General features: G+C 50.0%; 2 protein-coding genes across 3 annotated transcripts; both read right to left on the bottom strand.

Moving 5' to 3' along the window:
* Nucleotides 1-1,122: 1,122 nt before the first annotated feature.
* Nucleotides 1,123-5,081, bottom strand: TICAM1 (TIR domain containing adaptor molecule 1). Of its 2 annotated transcripts, XM_035567698.1 has the most exons (3): nucleotides 4,911-5,081; nucleotides 4,310-4,436; nucleotides 1,123-3,809 (listed from the first exon to the last, which is right to left on the bottom strand). In XM_035567698.1, the coding sequence occupies exon 3, from the start codon at nucleotides 3,616-3,618 to the stop codon at nucleotides 1,408-1,410; it is 2,211 nt and encodes a 736-aa protein (XP_035423591.1). In that variant the 5' UTR covers nucleotides 3,619-3,809; nucleotides 4,310-4,436; nucleotides 4,911-5,081; the 3' UTR covers nucleotides 1,123-1,407. The 2 variants fall into 2 exon arrangements, with proteins under 2 accessions (XP_035423591.1, XP_035423592.1); XM_035567699.1 differs by lacking the exon at nucleotides 4,310-4,436 and having other exon boundaries at nucleotides 4,911-5,064.
* A 561-nt stretch (nucleotides 5,082-5,642) lies between these two features.
* On the bottom strand, nucleotides 5,643-10,817 carry LOC118258769 (perilipin-3-like). Its single transcript, XM_035567763.2, has 7 exons — nucleotides 10,761-10,817; nucleotides 10,079-10,274; nucleotides 9,385-9,467; nucleotides 8,005-9,067; nucleotides 7,365-7,561; nucleotides 7,039-7,167; nucleotides 5,643-6,946 (listed from the first exon to the last, which is right to left on the bottom strand). Exons 1-7 carry the CDS (start codon nucleotides 10,815-10,817, stop codon nucleotides 6,398-6,400), a joined length of 2,274 nt encoding a protein of 757 aa, XP_035423656.2. The 3' UTR covers nucleotides 5,643-6,397.
* Between the last annotated feature and the right edge of the window lie 332 nt (nucleotides 10,818-11,149).

Here is an 11,149-nt window from a genome sequence, read left to right as displayed (position 1 = left end):
GTTGCCTTGGCTCCGCTCCGCGAGGGAGCAGTCCCATTTCTAGACGCCTGGTGGCTTTGGGCTGACCTCTGCTGACAGACCAGGCAAACAGCCACGGCAGAAGCCATCAGAGATTGAGCGAGGGCTCTGGCGTTTGGCCTCAGATGCCTTCCTTGTGTTCAAAGCTCCGGGGAAGCCTGTCTCGTACAGCCATTGCCTGGGGCCTGCAGAACATCTCCCCCATTACCGGCCCTTCCCCACTTCTGTAATGCTCTGTTCAACACTCTTGGTTTTGAGTCAATCTTTTCCCTCAAAGGCGGTAACACAAATAGATGGGGTAATCTCGGTAGGGGACATTTCTCTGTATAGTAGCCACTCTAACAGGGCCCGATCCTGTTTCTGACCTTTTAAAAACAGGTAAGAATGGAGAACACACTGCTGCCTCCAGACTTCCTCCAAAATTTACCCCTCTCCATGCTGCCTTCATCAAGTAATTGCTTTTCCAAAGCACAGCTTTACTGCGACGATTCGTGTTTAACCTTGTGCCTGGTGTGTAATCTCAGCCCTTTGAGTCAAACAGAGTTGTCTTAAATACAAAAATATTGTCCTTAAACCACGCCTCCAGGGGCACATGGGAATTATGTCACGAACACAAAGCTTCTCTCTTTGCAGTTTCAGAGGGGAATCGAGAGCAGCAATCTCTTGGTGCCTCAACGCAGAGGCCTGCAGCCTCTCAGAAGTTTTTGAAGTAAGTTTTGTGCAGCTTCCCAGGCCTGCTGTGAGAGGGTGGGGGAAATGGCGCTGCTGGTGCACTGCTGCAAGGGGAGCACGCCATGCACACAAAGTAGGCATTGGTGTGAAGGGCCAACAGCATACTGTGCAACCAGGAGCAAAGAGGACTGCCAGAAGAAAACAGTGGGACCTCGTAGTGCTTAGCACCTTGACTGGAGGCCACAGTGACTCCCCAAAGCATCCCCTGAAGATTTTTCCTCAAATCACTTGGTCAGCGGCAGATTATGAAACAGAACCCAGATGTGCCATCTCCCAGCCCCCTCCCCTCCAGAGGTACGAACATGCAGAGCGGTTTTCCAGACATCCCCAGCTGCCCCTTTCCTAGTTCTGCAGGAAAGAACTGGAGAAACACAAATTAATTAAAATTTATTTCTAAAACCTTCCAGTAACCCTCAGAAAATCAGGAAAATAGTTTTCTAAGTTACTTGAAAATAAGCACATGGATGGTAGTCCCAGGAGATTGCAACCTCTTTTGTCCAGTGCAGAAGAAAGTGGTTTTCTCCTGTGCTCCAAGAAACGGCACCTTTTACCCCCAGTGAAACACAAGTAGTCCCAGTACCAGCAGAATCAATATAATCTAGGGTTTGAAATGAAACATGAATGTCTCTGGCCCTGGCTGACCTTCTGCATCTCTGATCAAGAATTCTCCGTGGAGTCTTTCTCGCTGTCCTGCGGGCCTGGTGCGGCAGTTTCCACTTGCATTGTGTTGTGGTTCCCGATCTGAACCATTCGAGCGTGCTGAATGATGATGGGCTGGGCGCCTCCTGGATCTGGCATCACGTTGTGGTAGCCTGACGGGAGATGAAACGGTTGGGAAGGAGAGGGGCCCAGCTGAGCAGACGCGGGGTGAGCAGCTGGGGGAGGTGGGTGTGTGGCAGCAGGGGGACAGTATGAGGCCCAAGGGGGACGGCACTGCTGGGACGACTGGTGAGGCATGAGCTGTTCCAGCAGCTGCCCTGAGCACGGTGTTTCTGACAGAGGCACCTGGGGAAGGAAGCCAAGGTTCAGAGCACCCAAGTTCTGCAGGGTTTGGTTGTGATCCTTATACAGCTGTTGTCTCCTTTTCTGCTCTCGGACTTGCTGTATCTGGTACCACATGGCTTTCCTCTCGTTGATCTTGCTGGGGGTAAAGGTGTTCTTCACTACCCTGGCAAACCCAGGAGAGTTCTCATCCAAGGCCACCAGCACACTGAGTATGCTGGGAATCTCACTCCGCTCCAGGGGGTTCTCTTTAGGTACAAAAGGGATGACTGAGTTGTGTTTGGATGGTCGCTGGATGGACTCCATCAGAGCTGAGTTTGTTTCAAACATGCACAGGTGGCACAGGAAGTTCTTGGTCAGCAGAAGGATGATGAAAGCAGAGTTTTCCAAAGCATCCTGAAAGCAAGTCAGGCGGCCGTGTCCTGCAATGAGGAACTCCTCGCAGAATGTAGCACCGTTGGGAACCCCCATGTTCTCCAGCAGGTTCTTCACCCGACAGGCAACATGCTCGTCTTCTCCAGCATGCAGAATAACAAAAGTGAAGAACTTTCTCTCTCCACTGTCTGGCTCTGATGCCGATGCTGCTTTCACAGTTTGGAAAGGAGGAGGGCAGGCTGGAGAGGGGGGTGAGTGGAAGGGAGAAGGATGTGGTAAGCTGTAAGGAGTAGCGTAAAGAGGAGGGGAAAGGGTTGAAGAGGAGTAGGTATGAGGAGGAAAACAGGATGAAGTGGAAGCAGGTGCAGAGCTGGAAGTGCCCACTGGAACATAGGAGTCCTTTGTGGGCGCACAGGCAGGACCAACATCCACTGTGGTTCTTGGATCAGGAAGACCCGTAGATAGCTCTTGCTTTTGGTCTCTGCTTTCTTTTGGTGTTGGCGGTTCTGCTGTCACTATGCTGGAAATGTCACTAGTTTCAACAGGTTGGCTGACAGCACCTAGTGTGGGCAGCTGTGTTTCAGGAATAGGGAGAGATGGATGGCAGGAACTGACCTGCAGAGCCTTCTCCGCTTGGGGGACCTGGGCATTTGTGTCCAGCCTGGGATGAGTGTTGGAGCTGCTTGCCCAGCCTGTTTCCTGCAGGCTGTGGCTCTGCCTGTCTCCAGCAGGCTGTTGAGCACTGCTGCTGTCCTTGTCGCACAGCCGGCTGGGCTCACGGGAAGGAGGCTGCATGCAAAAAACAGCTGTTGGCGATTCACTGATCTGGAGATTGGTCAGAGAAGCAGAGCTCACTGAGGAGTGCAAGGTCCTTGGGCCTGAGAGGTCTGAGGCAGCTCTAATCCGCACTGGGGAGCTTTTCACCATGCTGTTTGGGATGGTCTTCTGGAGAAATCCTGTGCTCACATCAGATCTCAGTGTCTGAAACTTGTTGTCGGAACCCCCAGTGCCGATAGCTGAGCCACATTTTTCCTGCTCCCCAGCCAGGACTCTGTTGAGTGAATCCCCCTGAGCATCCCTGCTGGCATTGCGGGCTTCGGTGGCAGCCTGGTCAGCTTTGACCACAGCTTCGTGACTGCACAGTTCTTCCTTTGCCAGCAGCGAGTAGATCTGTGCCAGAAGTGCCAAGGCACCTGCATCCAGCTGGGGGGGCTGCAAATTCTCCCCATCTTGCTGCAGTCCTGCAGGGCCCAGTTTGGTCTGGTGGATATACAAGGCTGCCCGCTCGTCTCCTAGGGCATTCAGACAAATTCTTGCATCTGCTTCTTGTCCCAGAGTGAGCAGGACCATGGCTTGCAGTAATGTGCTGCTGCGCCCAGATATCAAATGCCTCAGTTTATATTTGAGGCCAAGGAGCTTATCTTGTGGGATCTGGGATAGAATATTAAGAACGTCCTCAAAGCTTGGCTGGAACTTGACACTCTGTGCCATCTCATCAGCTCGTGGCCCAGATTATGGACCGAAGCAGCATGGATAGAAAAAGCATATTACAGCATTTGGAGCTCTGTGCTTTGTGATGTCCTGGTTGTACTTCATGTGCTGCGCAAACAGTAGCTCTTTGCTGTTCAGGGACTCATCTCAGAACTGGGATGTCTGCATCCTGAAGAACAGGCCAGATGAACCTATGAAAAGAACACAGAGCAACACGTTCAGAAATAGCGAGGCGGGGAGCCCCCAGGCTCTCCCTCACAGCTCTGAAATATTTTTGCATCCATTTAGTGCTTACAAATATACCAGCGCACGTGACATGTTCCACACATTGTTCCAACTCTGTTATTAAGCAAAGAACAAGTTCTGCGCTTTCATATCACATTAGTTATAGCTGTTTTAAAATAACTGCTGAACTAATAACCTATGTGGGTACATCCAAGTACCCATCTCCTCCAGGGGCCCCTTCAGGGCAGTGGCTGATGCCAGGGGCATCACAGGCTCCTTGCGGTGGGCAGCTGGGCAATAAAGCACGCCTAGAGGAACCCCTTTCAAACCTCTCAAGCCCTGCCAGGACAGTTGATGGCCCATAGCCCACACACATCTGCTCTCAGGCTGTCTAATGCAATCGTAGACATTGACACGATCTCCGTCCACATCTAATCCCTGAGCTCTCTTAAGCCTTCACACTCACCGGAGCCAGCTGAGCAGGGTTAAATTAATCAGCAGACCTGTCGGTACCGGAGGGCAGCAGTGCTGGCAGCGAGAGGGATGCTGCTCGTGGAGGCTCCCAGGCACTCACAGCGTGATGGACAAGCTCTCTGTATTTAAAGGAAGCCGTGGTGTTTAAAAATAGCTCTCAGCTGGGGAAAGTTTGTAATTTCAAATTGTTTATATCTCACAAAAATCCTCTAATTGCATAACGAGTGAGCTCAAGCTGAACCTGAGGAAGTTAATGGCTTCTTCAATGAAATGTCTGATTCTGTGAAGCAGAGGAAAGGAGAGAAAGGCCGGGCATTCGAAACAGCAGAGCAAGACCTTTGAAACTTGGCGGTGCCCTTCCGCTCTGTGACTCAGCAAGAGGCCCCGCTCTTCACTCCAATTTCTGCTGCCTTTCGTGGTGCCCCTCTGCCATTTCAGCCGACCTGGCTGGCCGTGAGGTGGGCATGCAAGGCAGGGCCCCGGCGTGATCCCGCTCCCGTTGAGCCCAGCACCTTTTACACCTTCCCCCCCCCCCGTTTTGTTGCCGCCCCACGGCCCCCTCAGCGGTGGGGAAGGGGCCGGGGCCAGCCTACCTGCGGCGGGTCCTGCTCTGGCCTCCCGGGGGCCGCCTCGCCCCAGCTCCCGGGCCGGGCCGCGGCCTCCAGGCCTCGGCTTCTTTCCTTGCCGAGCCTGGGCTGGGGCCGGGCCTTGCCTGGGAGCCCGCCGAGCACTCGAGGAAGCGGCGGGGCCCGGCCGGGGCGGAGCGGGGCCAGGCCTCAGGGCCGGGGCGGAGCGGGCCCAGCACAGCCCGGGCCTGGGCTCCTGCAGCCGCCCCGGTGTGGGCCCGGCCGGCCGGGCCGCCCCCAGGAAAGCTCCCGGAGGTGTTCAAGGATTTAAGCCAAGATGGCGAGAGAAGTGGTGCCTGGGCACCGACTTTTTCCTCTAACGAGAGGCCGCCGGCATTGCTTCTGGGGTGGCAGCATGAAACATGTGAGATGGGGCTGGAGAGGAACCAGATAGCGTAGGGCACAGGTACAGGGACAGACAGCCCTGCCAAAATCCTTTTCTTCTGAAGCTTGAGGCAGAGCCTAGACCCGCTAAAAGCATTTGGGTGAGAATAATGAGAAGGGAGTTGTTAAATGCAAGCTTCCCACCACCCACAGCTAAGGGAAAGAAGATGATGCTGCAGCTTTACATACAGAGAACAAACACGTTTGACAGCAGTTCAAGCTTTATTGAAAAGTCTTTGCTATTACTCTAGCCCTAGGAATGGTGCCATACAAGGACAAAATAAGTTACATTACAGATGACTACAAAGTATCGTTTGCTTGGAAAAAATTGCAGTACCTCTCTCTATTTTAATGACTGAATATCCTATAAACATGGCAGAATAACTCCTGACAAAAGCTGCAAAATACATCACTGACAGAGTTACACACACTCAGAGGATTCCTGAAATCATTTACATGACTAGGAAAGACAGTCCCACTGCAAATTGACACCCTTAAAAGAAAAATCCCACCTTGCCAAGTGTTTCCTCTGTGAAAAAACAACTGTTTTGCGAACCATGAAGAGAAGTCTCTTGAGAAGAAGCCTCTTGCTCCCAGCTGTTCCAGGTCTGCTGCAGTGCTGAGCTTCTCAGGAAGCACAGTCAGAAAGCAGTCAGAAAGGAAGCAGTGGCTGTAGTGTGTAGTTTTAAACTTGTAGGAGGGAAACACTATTAAAAGGTCAAGTGCATTATCCTCTTTAAAATCTCCACAGCTTGGATGAATTCATTAAAAACCCAACATTAAAAATAACTTGAGACCACTTCTCACCCAGAGTTAGCCACTCACATACACAGCTGTGCTGACTTAAAAGTCCAAAGTACAGGCCCTCCAGCTCCCCTTTCAGAGCAGCATGCTTAAAAAAAGTCAAGATATGGAATCACCCCTGCTTGGTTATCAAGTCTCGCAAACTACATCTTTCTGTATGCTCAGCCTGGGACAGGCACTCTTGGCATGCTCAGCAGTTGGGTACAAGATTAAAAGACCAAGTTATGTTCTAGCCAAGGGACCTTGGCCAGAGAGGATGGAATTTTTCAGAGATCTTCCTTTGGTGCATTAGTTACTAACTCCTCTGCAGCCAATGCCACCTCCATGTCTCTCTCTAGCTTCTCTTCTATCTTCTCTAGTACTTCACACACTTCCCCCAGAATTGTTTTTGCTCCCTTTTGTTCTTCAGGCATCTTAGCCACCTCCTTTGATGTAGCAGCCTTTTCCAATGGAAGACATTTTATATCAGTCATATCTTTCTTCTCCTTTCTGCTATCCTCTTTCGCTATTGCCCTGAAGGGACCCACCAACCAGTTAAGAGGGATGTTCTGAGTTACATACTGAAGCAGGTCATTTAGAGACCTTTGGGCTTCTACCACATAGTCCTGACTCTCAGCCAGGGTGGTGCTAGACAGGTCATGGAAGGACTTAGCACTGGAAAAAGAAGTATGGAGCTTCCGGATATTTCGAGTGGCCTGATGCACAGCTTCTTGAATGTTGCTGGGGAGGCCATGGATGCTGACTTTCAGATTCTCATAAGCACGTTGTAGCTGCTGGGTGATGATATGCAGCATAATTAAAGTCCGCGATTCTATCTGCTGGGAAAGAAATATAGCTCAACTACTATAGCAGATGAGATGCACACCATCCACAAGAGGCCTGATTACATACACCTGCATAGGTATACCTCTGCTTGGGAGGCTGTTTTAACTTGGGGTCCCTTGGGTTGGGTCAGGCTCCAGTCCACCCACAGCTGATGGAGCTTCTCTTGACCATCCAGAAGCTTCTGGCCAACCTCCTTTTTCACAGATTCAATCTGATGGGAAAAATGAGAGGTGGAGTTGGATTGCAAGCACATACAATCAGTGAAGCAAAAGTGGTCCTAAGCACTTCAGACAGGGAGGGGCCCAGAAGGACATGCAGCTGGGTGCAGGATGGAAGAAGCACCTACATCTGGTTATTACAGCAGGAAGTCTACAGATGGGAGGAAAAAAGGAAAAAACATGTTGGTACCAAGTTTATTGCCAGCTGTAGTTGCGAGAGTGTGTTCTGGATTCTTTGCTTAACATGCTGCAGCTTGTTCAGGGAGTGCTGGTAGGCTCTGTGGCGGACTTTGTTAGAGAGGGAACCCAGACGAACGAAGTAACTCTGCTGCTGTTTCTGCTCCTCCACAGAAGCCATACCAAATCCCTCAGCAGTGGCAAGTTTACCTGGAGGAAAGAATAAACAGATGTAGCTGTGCTCCACTCCCCCAGCTGGGAAGAGCAGGGGGAAAAAAAAAAGAGGTAAGAGCTCTCAAAGAGTCCATTGTAAGACACAAAGGCTGAAGCTTGCTGTATAAATGCTAGGTATTTGCAGTTGCTCAGATGTTAAAGGTAGGCTAGTCCCCTCTCAGGGTTCTCTCCAGATAAGCAGACTTGACAGATAGGTTGAAGCAGGCACCCACACATTTGTCTTGAAGACAAAGGGCAAGAAGCAGCTAGCAAGTGCTTGAACTCTGTCCTGCAGCACGTGGACAGTCAATGTTGACAAAGCCAAGTTGATGACAAATTCAGAGCTACCTGCCTACTTCAAATGACTTGCAGCATCAGGTGCTCTCTAGTCACATAGGAAAGGCTTTGCATTTACAACCGCCAGTTAACCATTTTCTCACCTAGTTCCTCTTGTGTCATGGGGAGGTAGTGATCCACCAGATCTTCTGATATGCCCAGGACAGATTCTACACCACCTGCCACTGCTTGGCTCACCGCCCTGGCTTTGCTTACACTGTTGTTCACCACTGCATTAGTTATCTCCACACTCTCCTGAATAGCCCCTCTGCTCTGCTCAAGGGCTGTATTTATTTTGCTAGTTATGGTGTTATATGCAGCATCCAGGGCTGTATTGACTGTAGAAGTGACCACTAATTTGGTCTTCTCAACACCATCCTGAACAGCCACTTTAGTTAGATCCACTGCTTCTGTCACCTTGTTGGTCACCAGTTCCTTGGCCCCCTGGGCAGCCTCCACAGCATTGACAATAGTAGATGCCACTGCAGACTTGGTCAGTCCAACGCTCTCCTCCACAATGTGCTTACTCAGGTCCACAGCCTCTGTCACCTTGTTGGTCATGAGCTCCTTGGCACCCTGGGCAGCCTCCACAGCGCTGGCAATAGTGGAAGCAACTGCAGACTTGGTCAGATCAACACTGTCCTCCACGATGTGTTTAGTGAGGTCTACTGCTTCAGTCACCTTGTTGGTCACGAGGTCCTTGGCACCCTGGGCGGCCTCCACAGCACTGACAATAGTGGAAGCAACTGCAGATTTGGTCAGTCCAACGCTCTCCTCCACAATGTGCTTACTCAGGTCCACAGCCTCTGTCACCTTGTTGGTCATGAGCTCCTTGGCACCCTGGGCAGCCTCCACAGCATTAACAATAGTAGATGCCACTGCAGACTTGGTCAGTCCAATGCTGTCCTCCACAATGTGTTTAGTGAGGTCTACTGCTTCGGTCACCTTGTTGGTCATGAGGTCCTTGGCACCCTGAGCAGCCTCCACAGCACTGCTAACACTGGAGGCAACCACTGACCTGGTCAGCTTAACGCTGTCCCCAACAACATTTTTAGTGAGATCCACAGCTTCAGTCACTTTATCAGCCACTGCTTCTTTTGCCTCACAGGCAGCATCCATAGCAGATATCACTTTGGTGGAAACCAGCTGCTTGGTGTCTGAGATTACCTACAACAGGAACGGGCAGAGAGATTTTTTTCCTGAAATAAGACCTGAAGTAGCTTTTGCACATGGCTAAACTGTGCTTGTGCTCTTGTAAATACAGGCGTATTTTCCCAGTTTCCCACAAGGCTGTGTTCATTCCCACATGCTGAAGACATCCCCAGCCATCATCAGCTACCAATAAATCCCTTAGCCCATACCAGGGACTGACCTCACAAAGCAGTGCTGCTCAAGTTTATTTCCCCAAGCTCTTCTTTACACATAAGAGTTCCAAAAAACAAGAGAGCAAGCCATGGCTTCCCCAGGAAAAGCTTTTACTTTACCTTATCTGCTGGCTGTTGAAGGAAAGGCAAGTTCTCCTCCAGCTGATTCAATCCTTTACAAGCATATTCATTTACGAGTGCAACTAGATAAAAAGGAGAGGTACCAGTTTAGTCTTCAGTTTGAAAAAGGATTTTTGACCCTATAATGACCAACATGGGATACTTATGAACACAAATTAAAAAAATCACTGCTCTGGGGTGCAGTGTTTGGAGGGTGTCTCATTAAGAAGTGAGCAAGCCTTTCAGTTCAAGCAGGTTCAGACTCCATTTTGCCTTCCCAGCTTTCTAGCAATTGGCTGCTCCTCACTCCAAGTGCAGTATAATACTTGTCTCTGGTGAGCAGGATGGTTAAAGGGTTGGAAAGGGTTGGGATAAGAGACTGAGCAATATCCAGAAGGGACACTGATACTACCAGATGGGATGTTGATAGCTTGGAGCAGTGGAAGAAAGGCGAGTAGTTTTTACTGACTTCAAGAAACCACAGACAGGAGGCCAAGCTTCACTTCTGCTAGTGATATCATGTCCATCAAATTCAGTGGATTTATTGAACAGCTGGGAACAGTGGATGACTCAGTGCTGTAATTAACTTGAACAGTGTGCTAAAGGAGATGGATGTCACCCGACAGGCCCCTGAAGCTCCCCTGCCACCTCCTCCCTTCCGTGCAGGGAAGGTCTCCCCAGCCTCCTTGCTTACTTTGTGGCTCAAGCTGGTTCAGTATGGGCTGTGCCCCACCGACCACACTCCCTACTGCAACAGCAGCCACAGTCTCAGCCACGTTGCAGACACCGCTGAGGCAAGGATGTGTCTCCTTGGTGTGGTTGTAGGCAGACGAGACCAGGTTGAATGCAGAGTTGAGCAAGGGCAGGCTGGTCACCCGATTGACAGCACTCTAAAACCAGAGAGAAACAAGTGACTTTTGAGACCCAGCCTCAAGCTGAGGAGTGAACACAAGATATTAGAAGCTCTATGGCAACACCCAGTCCATCTCATCACCCTTTAAGTTCACAGTTGAAGGGATTTGCCCAAAGACAAAGCCTTGTCAGTAGCAAGCCAGGATTAGAAGTTGGAGCTGTACACTTGTCACTGCTGAGTCACTGGGTTTTAGCACCATCAAGCCCAGATGTAGAAATAGGACTGATAACAGCTAACGTTTCAGAATTATTTGCATTACTTGAGCCAGCCCTGGAATTTTTTCTTGAGCAAGAAAAGTTAGCTTCAGTATTGTGTTTAGATTTAGCCACAGCTTCATTTGTTTAGTTTTTCCTGCTACTCCCAGCATGGTTTTGAGATGCTGACACAAGTTAGCTAACCCCCATAGCTGTCAGCAGGTAGTTTAACCGCTGCACGTTTGAGTACCCACCTGTCTGGCACCTACCTCTTGCTGCTGTTCCTCAGCCTCTGGCAGATTCTGTGTGGTCTTCTTTGATGCCATAGTGAAGTCAACTGCAGCTGAAAGGTTAAAAGTAGTCAGAGTACAACTTAAGTTTCCTCAAGTGAACTACAGTCCTACCAATACCAGTGAAAAGCAGAGGGCAACAAAGTCAAGATCCAGCACAGCGCAGGAACTTCGTGGAATCACTCATTTCTTAGAAGAAAGTGAAGATATTTAAGAGGCTCTATAGATTATGGTGTCCAAATGTTTGTACAGGACAAGACAACTGTACTCAGTCCCAACCCTCAATCTCCACACAGCTAAATACTTTCAACAAAGCATCCTACTTATTTATTAGTGGTAACGTTTAACTTGTTTCAAAGATGCAGGGT

This window comes from Cygnus atratus, chromosome 26, assembly GCF_013377495.2.
Source record: "Cygnus atratus isolate AKBS03 ecotype Queensland, Australia chromosome 26, CAtr_DNAZoo_HiC_assembly, whole genome shotgun sequence".
NCBI classification, from domain to species: Eukaryota; Metazoa; Chordata; class Aves; order Anseriformes; family Anatidae; genus Cygnus; species Cygnus atratus.
This window is presented reverse-complemented; position numbering and strand designations above follow the sequence as displayed.

Excerpts from the sequence above, each read along its gene's own strand:
- TICAM1 (XM_035567698.1), bottom strand. The coding sequence starts at position 3,618 with ATGGCACAGAGTGTCAAGTTCCAGCCAAGCTTTGAGGACGTTCTTAAT.
- LOC118258769 (XM_035567763.2), bottom strand. The coding sequence starts at position 10,817 with ATGGCATCAAAGAAGACCACACAGAATCTGCCAGAGGCTGAGGAACAG. Across the intron at positions 9,068-9,384 it reads TTCAACAGCCAGCAGATAAG|GTAATCTCAGACACCAAGCA; the intron begins GTAAAGTAAAAG and ends TTCCTGTTGTAG. Across the intron at positions 6,947-7,038 it reads AAACAGCCTCCCAAGCAGAG|ATAGAATCGCGGACTTTAAT; the intron begins GTATACCTATGC and ends CTTTCCCAGCAG.